The sequence below is a fragment of the Amblyomma mixtum genome, chromosome 2 (assembly GCF_055824585.1).
Source record: "Amblyomma mixtum isolate Tamu chromosome 2, ASM5582458v1, whole genome shotgun sequence".
Classification (NCBI taxonomy): domain Eukaryota; kingdom Metazoa; phylum Arthropoda; class Arachnida; order Ixodida; family Ixodidae; genus Amblyomma; species Amblyomma mixtum.
The window spans coordinates 107,735,817-107,753,205 of record NC_143013.1 but is presented as its reverse complement, the minus strand read 5'-3'; the positions used below and the strand labels follow the sequence as shown (position 1 = coordinate 107,753,205).

Genomic DNA, 17,389 nt, shown 5'->3' with positions numbered 1-17,389 from the left:
GTTGACATCAGTTTGGGAGGAGGGCTTATTACGCTGGGAAAAAAGTTTAGTCAGATTTCTTTGCGAGAATTGAAATTTCACATACGTTTGCCGGTCCACTCGTCTGTCCGTCCATCCATCATGAGCAAAAGCACGCGGTCAGCTATGTACGTGTCGCTGGTGTTTAGCATTGTTCGCTTCAAAAGGTATTTGCTACATCACTGCGTTATACAACAATTTCATGAAAATGGACACCGCTCGCCAATCGCGGAGAGATAAAGTGAAAATGCTGAACACCGGTACCCAGGGTCAGGTGCTTTGTTTTATAACACGAGGTTAAAAAACTCAAAAAACTCGCCGAATGGTTACAAGCATTGTTGTGCCATAGAGGTGGTCCCGTTGCGCTCGCCACCCGTTTCGTGACTGAGCGTTGCCAGCTCTCTTAGCGGTAGCGAAGACTCCGAGTCAGGCGTCGGTGAGACTAAGAAAATGCTTTATACATTATGTACAGGGCATAATATAGTTCAACATCGGCACGGGGGCCGAGAGCTATACAACGCGACTGTTCTCGCACAGTGACGATCAGCGAGACACCAGCACGTCACACCATCCGACTCCACTCGTGAGCAGCACTCGACTCACGGTGGGTCGGTCACTCGGTCACTCCGTCACACACTGCCAAGCTGCAGCGTTGGGGCTTATATAGCCTGAGGAACGGTGGCCCCTCAGAACTGGCCAATCCAAAGGCAGCACTCGACGGCAGTCGGAAAGGACCAATCAGCGATCGCGCGGGCCAACCGCTTCAAATTTTGCCGCGCGCGGTGGCGTCCGGGAGAGAAGGAATCTGGCGCCTCGCTGTCTGGCCTCTTGCGACAGGTCCAGGCGTGTTGCTTGCAGATGCTTCTCCTTAGGACGCCGCTGCCGTACGGCGCAGCATCGTGGCTTGTCAGGGAGCGTTAGGGCGCGTGCCTTGCGGCGCAGCACCAGGGCTTGTCAAAAGGGACGCTCGTAGGAGAAAGTTAGCGGCCGGTAGAATTGGAATCCGGGCGGGTTTCCCGGCATGACAGCATCCCCGCCATCAGATAAGGCGCCGGGAAGACGAGCTGCTTCCACGTGGCTCGGATGCCAGGCGCGCATCTTCGTCAGGCTCTTCCAAGTTCACGTCCAGTCCAGGTAACTTCACGAGCACCAGGTCCCACTCGCAGGCCAGGAGCTCTGTTGACCTCGTTGTCGCCAAGGCACCTCGACCAGCTTCGCTGAGGTCGTTCCGATCCCCTTGCTTCTCGCCACTGGTCATGGTTGGTCGTTCTGCAGACTACAAAACCGACCGGCAAAAGGCAACACCCAACACAAGCAAGTGCCCTCTGTCTCCCATCAAACACCAGACGAAGCCATAATCCAAATTAACCTAACTAAATTATGTCCCCATTTATTCCCGCTGCAACAAGAGGCATGTGTACGATCTGGTACACAAGGTTCAAACAGCCATTTTGCAAAGTATCTACACATCAAAATAGCAGGAGCACTTAATAATCAACAATAATAATGAAAATAAGATTGGTCCCCTTGAAATCATTTGGACCGAAAACACACTACTGAGGAAGCAAATGAGGTCATTCATTTTTGCCCCTTTCTTCCTTCGAACATGATAGTTTGCTGCAAAGCGAGAGAAGGTAAGTAACGAGGAGGTCACTGAAAGAAGCGAGGCCTAGAATGCACGACTTAGAGCATCGGCGTTCGCGTTCAACCTTCCCTTCTTATAGTGGACAACCAGATTGTGCTGCTTGAGGGTCATGCTCCACCTCAGCAAACGGCCGCTTTTAGACGACATGTTACTTAACCAGGTTAGGGGGCAATGGTCCGTTTCCACAACAAACTTAGAACCGGAGACATAACAAGCCAGCTTCTGAACTGCCCACACAAGGCAGGCGCACTCTTTTTCAGAGGTGCTGTATGCCTCTTCCCTACAACTTAGTTTTCGACTCAAATACAAAATTGGTCGTTCATGACCACTAGCATCTTCTTGGCATAGCACCGCTCCCATTCCGCGATCACTCGCGTCACATTGAATGATGAAACCTTTCGAAAAGTCTGGCACCGTTAGAACCGGCTTATGGCTCAATGCTTGTTTCAACATTTGGAACGCATTTTCTTTCTTCGAGTCCCACGTCACCTTAACGGGCTCCGATTTTCAAAGCGCGTCTGTTAGCGGGCTGGCAAGGTCAGAGTAGTCTCTCACATAGTGTTGGTAATATCCAGCTAAACCTAAAAAAGCCCTTATATCCGTCTTAGTGGTTGGCCGGGGATAGTTTACAATAGCGGCTACCTTGATGTCGGAAGGTCTACGCCGGCCGCGCCCCACCACATGGCCCAAATAAGTCACCTCACCGCAACATAGGTGACATTTAGCTGGTTTCACAGTGAGGCCTGCCTCTTTCAACCTGCACAATACAACTCGCAAGTGCTCGAGATGTTCTTCCCAAGTGTCCGAAAAGATGGCAACATCGTCGAGGTATGGCAATGCAAACTCGCCCAAACCATGAAGCACTCTGTCCATCAGGCTAGAGAAACAATACGGCGCGTTTTTAAGTCCGAAGCTCAGCATGAGTGGGCAGAAGGTTCCGAACGGGGAAACGAACGCGGCGCAACGGCTAGCCCGTTCCGTAAGGGGTACTTGCCAATAGCCTCGCACGAGGTCCAGCGTAGATATATAATTTGACTTCGACACCGTCTCCACTCTTTCTTCTAGGTTCGGTATCGGATATGTCTGATCTCGGGTGATCGCGTTCAGACGCCGATAATCGACGCATGGCCTCGGATCCTTTCCCGGAACCTGGACAAGTATCAGGGGCGATGTGTAGTCGCTCTCACTTGGCACTATAACCCCCAAGTCACGCATGCGCTGAATCTCCTCAGCCATGATTTTTTTCTGCACGGGTGAACAACGATACGGTTTACTGCGGATCGGTTGCTCAGATGTTAGCTCGATGTCGTGCTCTAAGACCGTGGTCTTTCCGGGACGGTTCGAAAAAACCTCCTTAAACTCGGAAACTATTCCCTTTAAATCCTCCTTTTGGGTGGTACTTAGACGCGCGTCCAAAGTCAGCTGTTCCAACATTAGCTCTAAACCACAATCTTTCATGTCAGCTGTCGTCAGGATTTCCGCCCCTTCCTCATCGGCAGCATTTATCGTCATGCTTACAATCGCGTGACGCTGAATGTAGGGCCGCCGCGGTGGCTCAGTGGCTATGGTACTCGGCTGCTGACCCAAAAGACGCGGGTTCGATCCCGGCCGCGGCGGCTGGAATTTCTTTGGAGGAGAAATTCTAGAGGCCCGTGTACTGTGCGATGTCAGTGCACGTTAAAGAACCCCAGGTGGTCGAAATTTCCGGAGCCCTTCACTACGGCGTCTCTCATAGCCTTAGTCGCTTTGGGACGTTAAACCCCAGAAACCAAACCAAGCTGAATGTAGGGCTTCATCAAGTTGCTGTGATAAATTTTGTTGGGCCGTCTCCCTAATTTCACTTCGTAGTTGGTATCGGAAAGCTTCGATACAACCTTCGCGGGTCCTTCCCAGTGAACCTCGAGCTTGTTTTTCTTCGACGGACGCAGCAACATCACTTGACTACCCACTTCGAAGGTGCGTTTTTTTGCTGACTTGTCGTAATATCCCTTTGACAAGATTTGCGCCGCCTTCATGTGCCTCTCTACAATATCTTTTGTTTTCCCGAGCCTCTGAAGAAGGTCGAGGACGTAGGAGACTACATTTGGGTCGTCATCACTGCCTTCCCAAGACTCTCGCAACATGCGCAGCGGAGTTCTAAGGCTTCGGCCATACACGAGCTCCGCGGGGCTAAAGCCTGTGCTCTCATGGGGAGCAGACCTCAAGGCGAACATAGCGGCGGGAATGCAGGCCTCCCAGTCACAGTGACGCTCAAAGCACAGGGCTCTCAATATGCGCTTCAGCACGGAATGCATTCGCTCTACTGGATTAGATTGCGGGTGATGGATAGAACTGTGCACCACTTTAATGCCGCATCTTTCCAAAAAGGTAGAAGTTAGGCAGCTGGTGAAGACGCTGCCATTGTCGCACTGGATCTGAGAAGGGAACCCGACGCGTGCGAACATTGAGAGCAGAGCGTCCACGACCTGGGAAGAATTTAGCTCCTTAAGTGGTACCGCCTCCGGGAACTTGGTCGCGACGCACAGGGCCGTCAGAACATACCTACACCCGTTCGTTGATTCTGGCAAAGGACCTACAATATCAATTACCAGTCGCCGAAAAGGTTCTGTTATGACTGGCACTAACTTCATCGGCGCCTTCCACTTGTCAGTGGATTTGCCCACTCTCTGGCAGGTTTCGCAAGATCGCACGAATTGTTCGACATCCTTCCAACAATACGGCCAGTAAAACTCCTGAGCCAATCTAGCCTTGGTCTTTTTTAAGGGGGGACCCTGGTCTTGAAAAGAAAATTTTATTAATCTAGATATAGTAACGAAATTTTCAGGCCACGTGTATTTTTGTGCGCTGATTTTAGATATGTCATTTAATTTCGTGTAAAACAATTCCTTGAGCACTTGTGCAATTTTTATGCAAGTCTTTTGGAGAGAGCATATAAGAAAATTTGCCACAGGAAACTCGCTGAAATGCATGCCATTGGGCTCTCTTGACACTAAGGAATGCAATAAGGGTAAAATTATCATCCTGGCTACCATAGAACTTGAGTCATTGGGTACTGAAGCTGCCACTTCAGAAACAGGAATACACACTTTTCTTCTCATTTCTGAAGCGACAACTTCAAAACTGTATAACTCAAGTTCTATGATAGCCAGGATCACAATTTTACCCTTATTGCATTTCTTGGTGTCAAGACAACCCAATGGCATGCATTTCAGCGAGTTTCCTGCAGGAAATTTTCTGCAACACTTTTTCCAAAATACTTGCATAAAAATTGCACAAGTGCTCAAGGAATTGTTTTAGACGAAATTAAATGAGATATCCAGAATGAGCGCACAAAACTACATGTGGCCTGGAAATTTCATAACTGTGACTTCATTAATAAAAATTTTTTTTCAAAGACCAGGGTCCCCCCTTAAGCCAAGATGCCCTGCCCACGCATTTTCGTGCGCGAGTTCCAGTAACTGACAGCGATATTTTCGAGGGATCAAAATCTGCTCATATTTGCGACCCTGCTTATCGGTGTAGCAGCGATACCATAAGCCAGATCGCTCGTAAAATGAAACCCTGTTTTTCTCTACTCCCAGTCTGACGCTCTTCATCAGATCGGCTATTGAGCAGTCTTGCTGCTGCTCGCGAATGAGCGTTTCCTTTTCAACTGCGGCCAGCTCCTGCCAGCTGGCGGAAACCGGAGCGAGTATGGAGCCCGCGTCGCCTAACTGCGGCGTCGTGTCTAGATCGCGGCTAGCAGTGCACGTATCACTCTCAGTCTCGTCCAAACCGCGCTCTCCCAAGCCAGTCTCCGAGCTCTGCATCTCCCGTGTCTGCCCGCCACTCAAGTTACCTTGATCGCTCCGCGTGCCGCACGGCTGTTCGCTCACCGACTCAAAGTCCAGTTCCCTCGACAGTTGGCGCGCTTTGGATCGCGTGAGGGCCATGTACGCCACGTCGGCAAAGAATGATTTGCCCTGATCCTTCAGCATCTGCTCCGAGCTATTTGAGAACAGGTAGGGAAAGTGCTCCGGAAGGGCGGCAGACACAGCGGCTTCTGTGTTAAGTTTTCCAAACTCTCCTTCAATGATGACCGCTGCGATCGGTAAGCAGACACTCTCATCCTCGGCCACTTGCCGTATCCAAGCGCATTCTCCTGTAAAGTCACTAGAGGAGACGAAAGACGGGTGGACGACGTCCATAGTTGCTGCCGAGTCCCGAAGTGCTCTGCACTTCTTGCCGTTTACTTTAATTTCCTGCATGTATGGCTCCAACAGTCGCATGTTTTTGTTTGTTTCCTGTATCGTTGCAAAAGCAACTTTCTCTTGGCAGTTCGCCGCGATGTGCCCTTGCTTTTTGCAGTTGTAGCAGATTAACGGCTTCCGTTTTTCAAAAGAACGCGTCGCATCGTTTCGCTGCTTGGGACCATCGCTAGCATTCTGAGATGCATTCTGCCCTTCCTTCACAGTTTCTTTGGTAAGGGACTCACTCGTCTTTCCGAAACTCGCGACGCTTGATTTGCTTCCGTTCGTTGGGCTTCCTTGAAAACCCGTCTCTCTTATCTGCTTTTTCTACACGCACTGCCCTGCTGTGCAAGCTGCGGCGGAGGTAATACTCTCCAGCTAATTCTGCTGCCTTGTCTAGCTTAACCTCCTTTAGCCTATCTTGCAGCCAGAGCTTGACATCCTCATCAATGCAACGGTAGAACTGTTCTAACGCGATGCATTCGACGACTTTATCGCGGTCGTCGTAAACCTCTTCGCCTTTCAGCCATTCAACCAGGTCGGCTTTTAGACGAAACGCGAAGTCAACATGTGACTCCCTGCCTTTCTGTGCATACCGGAACCTCTGCCGCAAAGCTTCGGGCGACAGTTTGTACTTTCGCAATAGCGCCTCCTTCACATCACTGTAGCTCTCAAACGCCTCTTTCGATAAGCAAGTTATCACATCAGATGCCTCCCCGGGAAGCAAGGCTAACAGATTCTGTGCCCAGAGGGATCGCTCAATGTCATTCCGTTCGCACACATGCTCAAATTTAACGAGGTATTTAGCCATATCCTCGCCGACTACAAAGGGCGGCAGTTGGTCGCGTATTTTTGGAGCGTTAGAGGGAACCGTCGTCGAAGCAAGACTAGGTGCTGGCGAGGTTTTTCGGAGCTCCAGCTCTTTCATTTTAACCTCGTGCTCTCTAAGCGCCTGGCGCTCTCGCATCTCCTTTTCTTTCATTTCCTCCTCGCGACTTTGACGTTCCTTTTCTCTCTTTTCCTCCCGTTCACGCCTTTCATTGATATCAGCCCAGGCCTCTTCGGCTTCCTCAGCCGTCATGTCCGCAGTCCTCATGACCTCAAGGATCGCATTCTTTCTTTTTGTTGAGCCCAAATCAATGCCCAACTCCTCACAAATTTGGAGAAGTTCTTTAACCTTGTAACTCTCCATCGTTCACACTGCCTCTTGCTGTTTGCCCTTTTAGAAACTACTTGCCGTACACTACTATATCGCTACTAGTTCGGTACGCGCAAGAATTTCACACACTGCCTTGTTTACCCCTTCAGCATCCCTTGGTTTTCAAAACACTCTTCCTAGGCTTGAAACACACAAGGTTAACGCAATGCTACACCAATTCTTTCTCTAAGCTACTATAACCTGTGTTAGAGAAAGTCTGGCGTTTGAGGAAAACTTCAGGCACTCACCGCGCCGAGGTAGCTGATGTCGGTCGATCCCACCGCTGCCACCAATGTTGTGCCATAGAGGTGGTCCCGTTGCGCTCGCCACCCGTTTCGTGACTGAGCGTTGCCAGCTCTCTTGGCGGTAGCGAAGACTCCGAGTCAGGCGTCGGTGAGACTAAGAAAATGCTTTATACATTATGTACAGGGCATAATATAGTTCAACATCGGCACGGGGGCCGAGAGCTATACAACGCGACTGTTCTCGCACAGCGACGATCAGCGAGACACCAGCACGTCACACCATCCGACTCCACTCGTGAGCAGCACTCGACTCACGGTTGGTCGGTCACTCGGTCACTCCGTCACACACTCCCAAGCTGCAGCGTTGGGGCTTATATAGCCTGAGGAACGGTGGCCCCTCAGAACTGGCCAATCCAAAGGCAGCACTCGACGGCAGTCCGAAAGGACCAATCAGCGATTGCGCGGGCCAACCGCTTCAAATTTTGCCGCGCGCGGTGGCGTCCGGGAGAGAAGGAATCTGGCGCCTCGCTGTCTGGCCTCTTGCGACAGGTCCAGGCGAGTTGCTTGCAGATGCTTCTCCTTAGGACGCCGCTGCCGTACGGCGCAGCATCGTGGCTTGTCAGGGAGCGTTAGGGCGCGTGCCTTGCGGCGCAGCACCAGGGCTTGTCAAAAGGGACGCTCGTAGGAGAAAGTTAGCGGCCGGCAGAATTGGAATCCGGGCGGGTTTCCCGGCATGACAGCATGTAATGCGAATGTGCGAGAGAGGTTAGGCATTTTTGCTTTCAATCTTGAGCTTGCCAAATGGCTTGGAGGTCTGAAGGTCCTGCTTCCTTTATGGAATTTCAGTTTAGAGAATGTTTTGTAGGGTTTTGGTTTAAGCTGTTGTGCTCCTCTCCGATTCTCGAGTGCTCGTCAGCTTTCTGAGCATACACTGGTGCTGCTGAGTGTGCATCAGTGTGTCGAGCCAGCACTCCTGTCAAGGGCGTACAGTGTGCCAACCCCACGGGAGTTTTCTTCATGTAATAAAAACATGCGAGCCTAAATGGTAAATCTGAGACTGTCTTGACGCAGACCACACTGCAGTGGTCACAACAAAAAAAAACGGGGTAAAAATCCATGCACCCGTTGCTATGCTACGTTTTCCAAAACAAACTTTCAAGAAAACAAGCCTGAAAGTTCTAAGCTAGCACACACTGTCTATGTGTAGATGCTAACAAATGTATTTATTTGGAGCGGTTGAGGTCTATTTTTGGGTGAAATATTTCAGTACAACAGAGAAACAGTGTCGGAGATGCTAAAAAGTGCAGTTTTCAAAAATGAACTTTTTTTGTGATTTTTGCAATGTGATCCCTATGTGCCCCCTTAAACTGAGTTTGGCATATAGACTTAACACTGATTTGAACTTTTAGCGAACTCTGTGCAATTGCGAGAAAAAGGGGCACGATGCTGAAGGATGGATCTCCAAAACGCAGTGGCGCTCATGTCTTCTCCCCCACTTGATGTGTGATGCAGTCGTGCGAGAACTGCATCGTCTGCTGGAAGCCCGGCCTGCTGGAGCAGCTGGAGGTCCGGCACACGGACACCAACGTGACGGTGCTGCACCGGTTCGAGTACCGCGAGTGCAACATCTGGTTCATGCGCTTCTCCATGGACTTCGAGCAGAAGGCAAGGGAACAGCCCACCACACTGCCCGCTTGCTAGTTTGCTGTGTTTACTACTTGATGTGCCATAATGTTTGCAGATAGAAATGAGAACCCTTGAAATAGACAAATGCCACAGATGCTCGGGAGAGAATTTCGCAACTTTTCTGGAAACTCAGCATAACTCTGCATCTGCATCCCAGGGCCATCCTGTCTGCACTAAATAGCTTATGAGTGATGGCATTAGATTAGTGCCGTGTGAATTATGTACTCTTCACTCTAAGATAGATTGCAAGAAAGGGGCATGGCAGCCGAAGCTCTGGTAGGAGTGCAGCATTGACGTCTGATGTAACGCTGCAAAGTTCTGCACTGTTTTTCTAAATGGAGCTAAGTTACTTGCCGCTGAGCATTTCATGTTAGTGCCTGCTCTCAGGAGCAGGATAAGCTAGCATTTTTAAGGCCTTTAATGGCTCATACTGTCGTCCATTAACAAAGTGTTCCAGACGCGTTTAACTCGGGAACTAAAACGGATAGAAGAAAACCAGTGGTTGCTTTAGATAGAGGAGGAAAAAATGAACCTAGAAGCCAAGTTTGATGACTGGAATAATTAGTTAATTAATTATAGTCAAAAATATCGAAATTGCGTCAAAATAGCACAGACTTCGATACAGCCACGGGAACGGTGTGACATCACATCCACCGGAAGTCGTCACGGCATAGTGTCCTCGGCTTTCACCTCTCAACACTTTAGTTGCCAAAGTGTCCTCGCAATATTTAGTGCCACACTTAATGCTTCTCCTGTAAAGTGATCGCAGGCGGCCAGAATGACCACCTACTGCATTGAAATACCGTTATGGGAACTGTCACCCATTATAGCCCACCTAGCAGGAGACCTGTGTTTCTGAATAATTTTTTTTTATTTGTTCAAAAAATCCGGCAGGCCACAGTGTTTGCTCAAGTAGGAGTGGTTACTGTTTATTCAAAAAACTGCAGTAAAGCACAACCGGAAGAGAAAAAAAAGGAAGGGAAAATCAAAGCTGTGTGCATTCGGCGTTGATGTTAAATCGTGCAAGGAAACAAACTTGCCTAAAATGAACGAATGCAAAACCTTGCCCTTGGCCGGCCTGCAATGCTGCAACAAGTGCCGTCAGTCTTGGCTAGTCGTGTGCTGTTGGTGCCATGAGCTACTGCTGAGTGGCACTGAGCAATTTTGTAGTGCAGTGTGCAAAAATGTGAGTGTATTGAGAGAAAGATATGCTGCAGTGGACTGGAGAACAAGCTGAAGTTTGGGACATTCTAGCTGAAATGAAAAGGATGAATCGACGGGGGGTGGGCGGTAGATAACTGTTCACTGATCATGGTATCGGAATGGATTTCAAAGGATGGTACCAGTCGTCACTTGTGATAGAGTTTGGTCATAACAGCTGTTGCAGGCTGTGGTGAATAGGAGGTAAATGGGAAGTCGTTCGTGTTTGGAGTGTACTTAATGTGGCTGATAATGATGTACGGCTTAAAGTGAATTGGCAGATGCCAAAGACGGAGATATGAACTTAGGTGTCTGATACTACGCTAGACTTCTACTCTATGCCAGGTACCTTCAGCAGTGGTTTAGTGGCGGTGGACGCTGCCTTGATGTAGTCACATTGCAGTTCCCTGCACTCCTTGAGTAAAACCCTGTTAATTCGGATTTCAATAGAGCAGAAAAAAGCATGTGAATTATCCTAATGTCGAAATATCGTATGGCCCCCCTGAAACTGCCACAAACCATTCACGTGAAAGCAAAATTTATTTTGTGGACATCTGGGCAGTCATTAACTTCTTTTAAGACTAAGACTGCACGACAGCAGTGATTTCTTGCAGTTCCGTCAGGTGCTTTATTTGTGCATGCGATCCGAATTAACGGGGCCCAAATTAACGAGGGTTTATTGTAGTATATAATAATGAGTAGTAGTATTGATTACCAGAAGCAAATGGTCGTTCAGGGATTTCTCGTGCAGTTAGTGACTGAGTGGTCAGTGTTAACATTTAATGTGAATGTTTAATCCTTATGGCCACGGCATCTTGTTGATAGAGTGCAGTGCACTTTATTGTTGCTTCTGTTGTGATCGGCCAGGCGATCAGCAGGTTGTGAAAGATACCACATCACTGTCTGAGACATGCTTGTGTTATTGCGTTTTTGTTGGATTGTAATTGATATCGTTTTAAAATGACATTACATTTTACTGTGTAGCACTGCAAGGGCCACTGTGATATTTGATCTACTGAGTGTCATTAATTTCACATGACATTGTCCTTTCTGTGTAAGAAGGGCGTAATGTTTGAGTTATTTTTTTATGGTGCTGTGAGTAGTTGCACTGAGTGTAATATTGGCAAGAAAAGTAGTTGTTTATTCTCATGCTCCTGTAATTTTATTGGTGTGCGCCAGCTTAGAAAGAAAAACGGAGTCTAGCATTTCTTCTGCACCCTCACCTTCCCTGTTTCTTTCCCAGATCCTGGCCCTGGGGAACCAGGTGGGCAAGACCTACGTCTGGGACATCGATGTGGATGACCCAACGACCTGCAGGTCGGTTGCAGCACAGTACATCTATACATGCACTGGATGATTAGTGTTCCCACTCGTGCATAAGTGCACACGAATGTAACGTGAGAGTTGGTATTCATGGGCACGAAGCATGCACAAAAAAAAAGTATGCGGATACAACTGCAGGAACATGACCACGGTATGCGGAAAGTTGCAGAGAAGTTTGTGAACAAGAGTGCCTCATTGAAAGACTTGCCTGTGGCTTGTTGTCACAGAAAGGCTAGGTCATCTTCAAGGCTTAACATAGTGCAGCATTTGCTGCCATCCTTACTGCACAAAGGTTTCACCTGCACAATCTATTTCAAGACAGGCCGCCGCGGTGGCTCAGTGGTTATGGTGCTCGGCTACTGACCCGAAAGACGCGGGTTAGATCCCGGCTGTGGCAGCGGAATTTCTTTGGAGGAGAAATTCTAGAGGCCCGTGTGCTGTGCGATGTCAGTGCACATTAAAGAACCCCAGGTGGTCGAAATTTCCGGAGCCCTCCACTACGGCGTCTCTCATAGCCTGGGTCGCTTTGGGATGTTAAACCCCATAAAACCAAACCAAACCTATTTCAAGACAGCTGTGCAAAAGATTCTCGAATAAGAGGATTATAAAAAACTACAGAAAATGTTAATCAGTGCGGAAGCATGGATTGGTGCTGCGTTGAAGACGACTGTGAGCAGGCAGTGCCACAGGATGGAGCAGATGGAAGTTGATGAAGACAACACTCTGCAATGCACAGTGCAAGAGTGTGGTGCAGTTTAACACAAGGCATGTTCGGCTGTGGCGATAACCTAGCGGTCTCGTGCAGTGGCCTTTGAAGCTGATCTGTTCGACTCGAAGTCGTGGATATTAGTGTGATATTTTTTTCTGCCTCTCTTTTCTAAGCTCCCAAGGTGCACATACAAGATGCGATTTTGCTAGGCTCTGAACCTCCAGAGTAGTGCTTTCGCAGTAATGAGCACGGAGTTCCTCCATGCGCTCACCTCGTCGACTGTGTGGTAGAGGCCTTGTCATAAAAAAAAACTTTTTCCCAGTGCCTCAACAGTGGGGCGAATCGTGCCTCCAGGACATTGGTGACCATTCTCGGCAGCATTTAAATGAGTCATCAAGAAATCTTATGGCAGCATGCGAGTTTGCCGTCACTAAAAAGAGTACTGGAAACTAAGGAAAGCGCCAAGGGTGTCTTTTTGCATGCTGTAGCGACTCCAAGCTTTCCGTGCTCCCGAAGCAGATTACTGCTGTCAGCGTACAGCATCGGTGGCTTTGTGGACAGCGAAGGTGTCTGCTGAACTTTAATGGAACGAAACAAGGGCCTTTCCTTCTCAAATGTTCTGTTCCACTTCACTTGGGACAAAGTGTTGAGTTCGCACTCAGTGCGCAGTGTCATCTCCGGTGACAATTTTCTCATTTTTTCACTGCTACTTCAGCATGTGATGTGACTGTCACCTTAGTTGAATATTTGCCGCTTGAATCTTACCTATGCGACGTTTCAGCTCTTTTTTTCTTTCTCGTTTCCCAAAGTTGAAAACAGCATGCCAGTAAACACAGTATAGCATGCCTTTGTCCCTGCATAGTATTCGATCATAACGCAAGGGGTGACTTTTAAATACTATTTTCGATGAAGAAACTCATTACATTTGAGTAATCATGGTAGGTTAATGACAACTGCTTTATCTTCAGACCTAGCAGACTGCCATTCTTGTCGATTTTGCAAATCCTTGCAATGCCTGAAGACAGTGTGAGCTATGTAACACTGGTCCAGCCACTGAACGAGCCCTGGCATGCTTAAGGGCTCATGTCATAACTTCACTACGATGTAAGCCTCACGTTGAGATGATGAGACCGTAAATGGTATTGGATTTCAAAGCATATTAGCACTACAGTGTTGGCAACAATTCTTGTCTCCTTTTCAACAGGGCAAGGTAAAATTGGCAGACGTGGCAGAGGTCTTTGTCCTGAAGTGGATGTAGTTAGACTGATGGTGATGATGAGCCTCAGTGAACTGTAGTAGCAGAGACTTCCATCACCTCCCACCCTTCTTGCAGGAGCACCGTGCTGACGCACCCCAAGTGCACGAGTCCCGTGCGGCAGACCAATCTCAACAGGGACGGCAGCATCCTGCTGTGCATCTGCGACGACGCCACCATCTGGCGATGGGACCGTGTGGGGCGCTGACGTCACGCCCCGTCTTCCTTCTGAGAGCCCAGGGGACTTTCTGGGGGTGGAGCCTCGCAGACTGCTACGACAGGCCCCGTGCAGCTGATGTCGGCACTCGCGTCCACAACATGCCCCAGGGCGGAGTGACGTTTGCACATGCACAAGTCAGCACTGACCCAGCAGTAGCACTTTTGAGGCCCTGTTTGCGCTTCGAGTTGCGTTCATGTGGCACTTTGTGTGCCGTGCGAGAGAGCGGCAGTCTGCGAGTTAAGGTGCCATTAGACATCTTTAGCATACCGTGTACCGTGTTACCGGTACCGGAGTACCGGACGCCCGCGTGCAGCCAATGCGCATGCGCAGATCGCCTTGTCGGCGCCAGATGGCGCCACGCACCCGGCAACTGCGCGCGCGTGTAGCATTGGGACCAATCAGCGTGGGCTCAGCGGCGGTGGGCGGGCACCCGGTACTCCGGTACCGGTAACACGGTACACAGTATGCTAAAGGTGTCTATACTGCGGCTGAAACGCAGCTCTGGCTGTGTTCCAAACCTCTGTGACATGCAGGGGCGCGACTAAGCTTCACTAGCATGTGTGGCAGTCATTCACAAAGAAAACTCCGCAAAGTACAGGTACAAAAGAGAAACGTACACGACAGGACCAGCGCCATCCTGGTCCTGTCGTGTGCGTTTCTGTTTTGTCCCCGTATTTCGCACCGTTTTCTTCGTGAATCATGAACCAAGTGACCCAAACTAGAGTTCTTCAGTCGTTCAAGTTGCAGCTCTCGTAACTGCTGCAGAGAGTAAAAGACACACGTTAGCAATGTTTGTGGCTTTCCCAAGTGAAAGAAAATCTGACGCTCCAGAAGTGACGGTTTCTGGATAGTGAACAGTTTGAATAGTAGACCCGCTGTTACGTTTTTTTACGGGACCGTAGGAAAAAAATGTGCCGGGATGGAATCATAGTAGCTGAACACAGCACGTGAGCGAATTTTACATTATTGTCTGCAGCTTTTTTACTTATTTATTTCCTGCGGGCATAACGCGCTTATCCAGAATTCGCGAAGCCTTTTTGGCTTTCATGATCATTTTGCATGTGTAGCGAGTCCTAAATGTCCTGCGATGGCTTTTCATCTGACACAGATATAGTCAGTGGAAGGGAGGAAGCACTTCCACACTGTTCTTACAGCGGCTGCTTTGATTCTAGCAGAATCCCCGTCTTACAGACATTTGCATTGGACGAGGAAGATCTCAAAACGCCTCCTGTCTGGAAACTGCCGCAACCAGTTTCACTGCTGTTTCTTTCATGCAGGCACAGAGTGCTCATGAGAGTCCAGCGAGCACGATAGCGATGCCCAGAGAGCCCTTATTGTAACGGTCTATTGGGATCTACAAACCATGTCTTTCAAGCTGTAGGGGACTACTAGAATAATGCGGTCTTTCGGTGCAAATGCCTTGTTCCATCGTCGTACCGCGTGTGCTAAACGTAGGCTGTTGAAATGTTGACACGGGGTCATGTGACATCTGCAATGTACCCTACGAGGACGCTGCTGCTATTGCTGTGTAATGGTGGAGTTTTATTGTATGTGTTTTGTTGAGAGCAAGAATGGGACTGGCTGACAACAACATAGCAGCCGGGAAAATGCAGTGCCCGGGAAATTGACAGCGGGATTCTGCTGTATAAAAATAGTATTGGCATTTGCCTTGAACAGCAAAGCCTATGTCGACGCATGTGATGTAAACATCTCGGCTCGTCTCTTTTTCAGTCTGCATGACACATGGGACTTGAGATGGCTGCCATGTCGATAGAGTGAATTGGAGTACAGCTTCCATTTTTATTTTCCTTTTTGGTTTGCACTGTGGCCTTTTACAGTGACGCTGTGAATGTAATTTGGCCTTTGGAAGGCCACTGTTTCAGCTGTAATGAATAACAGGATGGTTCTGTATACAGGAAACCAAGAACTGCATTTGGTTGCTGCGACAACTTCTTCCAGTGTTTGGTTTAATACTAGTTTGTATTGCTTTTATAACGTGCAAGCTTATAACGGCTAAGCTCATGCATTTACTGCAGGTATCATGTAGAGCACAATTAAATTATTTTAAACCTCGAAACTTTGTGTGTACTAGCGTAGCTCATGCTTTTGTGGGCAAGACTCGTGACCAGTGGCAGCCATTTGTGTCAGACTTGAGGTGTTGGATATGTTGTGTACTGTGGGAAAAGTATTTGTGCTGGGTTTAAAGCACCACAAATACCGTATTTGCACGTATATAACGTGAGGAGGATGAGACCTCATGACAATGACAAAAAAAATGGTATGGTTTTAACGTAGTTAAACCGAGTAGGACGTGCGAAAGCACTTGAGGCAACACAGCCTCAAAGGCAACTGCATGCAAGGTCTTATCGTCAGCGGCTATCAGCAGCCAGTAGCAGCTGATGATAAGATCAAGGCCATTAAAAAAGTTGGCTTCTTGTAACAGCTCGCGAGTCTGGTGGTGAAGGTTGCTTCAGCTATACTGAGAAGCGAGAACTAAAAAATAGCGTTATATTCGTACCTCGGTTCCGAATATAATGCGATACACGTTTGGAAGCTGACCAACTGATAAAAACAAAAAAATCTCGTTATGTTCGTGTAAATATGGTACGCATCATTTTTTAGGAACACTCAGGATGACTCTATCCGTTTTTTGTTCTCAGTAAAAACTGACTGTTTGGCTTGGCTTTTTGTGATTATGTTGGTGTTTGTTTGTCACTAATATATGTATTTATTGTCGGGAAAATCAGATTCCACTATGGAATCTTTTGCAGCGGTAGCTGTTTGTGCGATACCTTGGCAAAACACGGCGTCCGACTTTACACCTTCAAATCTGTATCCTCCAATAAACTGCGCGTGCACGAGAATTTTTTAAAAACGAAATAAACTTTTTTTCACACACTCATCCAACTGTTTTTCCTTCTTTCGTCACTATGCCAGTGTCTTCTATTGTTACGGCGCTTGGCTTTTACCGCCGACACCGCAGCAAGTGCAATAGCTGTGCTGCATTTGTGGCATTGCCAGAAATCTCTAGGCTATGCAAGGTTTGCATACCATCCGAGGGCTGGCTGTGGTGGATGGGATGCACTGAACAGAATAGGCGAAGTGATACAGTGGCTTGAAAACGAAGGTGGACACAGAATGCCAATGATGGCCCATGGCAACCAGCATGCATCCAACTGCGACAGAACCAGTATATGCGACAAGGGCGCTGCGCCACCTGTACGTCTGCACCCTTTGTGGAGACACCCAAAAAATTAGGCGTGGTTTAGCTCTGGCTAAGCCTGGTCAGTTGCGTTAGCTGCGACGCTTTTCGAGTCATGCAGCGCGTTCTTCTGCTGTCTCTCGAACGCGTTGTCTCTTTCGGGCTTGTTCCTGTTGCCGTTGCTTCTCTTTAGCGCTCTCCATAACGAAAAGATTCCACCGAGGCAAAGCGCGCATATACCACTCCGAAGCACCACATCCTCACCCTCTACCTCGGCGGAGAGCACGCATGTGGCGGGAGCGAGCGACTACGCGCGCGGCAGCGACACGGCGCCGACGACGCCACCTGGCGGAGCTTGGCTGAAACGTTTGTTAGGCAACGGCTCTTCCAAGGCCATTCGTGCCCACCAGCTATGCGAAGGGGCGAAAACCTGGCGTAGTGTTGCTAAAGCAACAAAAC

The 17,389-nt window shown here is 48.7% G+C and overlaps 1 protein-coding gene across 2 annotated transcripts in view; it reads left to right on the top strand.

The window, feature by feature from the left end:
* The window catches only part of LOC149360497 (polycomb protein EED-like), a 40,356-nt gene extending 23,726 nt beyond the window's left edge, over positions 1–16,630 (top strand). For both annotated transcript variants that reach the window (XM_089572352.1, XM_089572353.1), the window contains exons 10-12: positions 8,848–9,000; positions 11,465–11,538; positions 13,587–16,630. In XM_089572352.1, coding sequence (XP_089428478.1) covers positions 8,848–9,000; positions 11,465–11,538; positions 13,587–13,716 — 357 coding nt within the window. In that variant the 3' untranslated portion in view covers positions 13,717–16,630. The remainder of the gene's footprint in view (positions 1–8,847; positions 9,001–11,464; positions 11,539–13,586) is intronic.
* Positions 16,631–17,389: the final 759 nt, after the last annotated feature.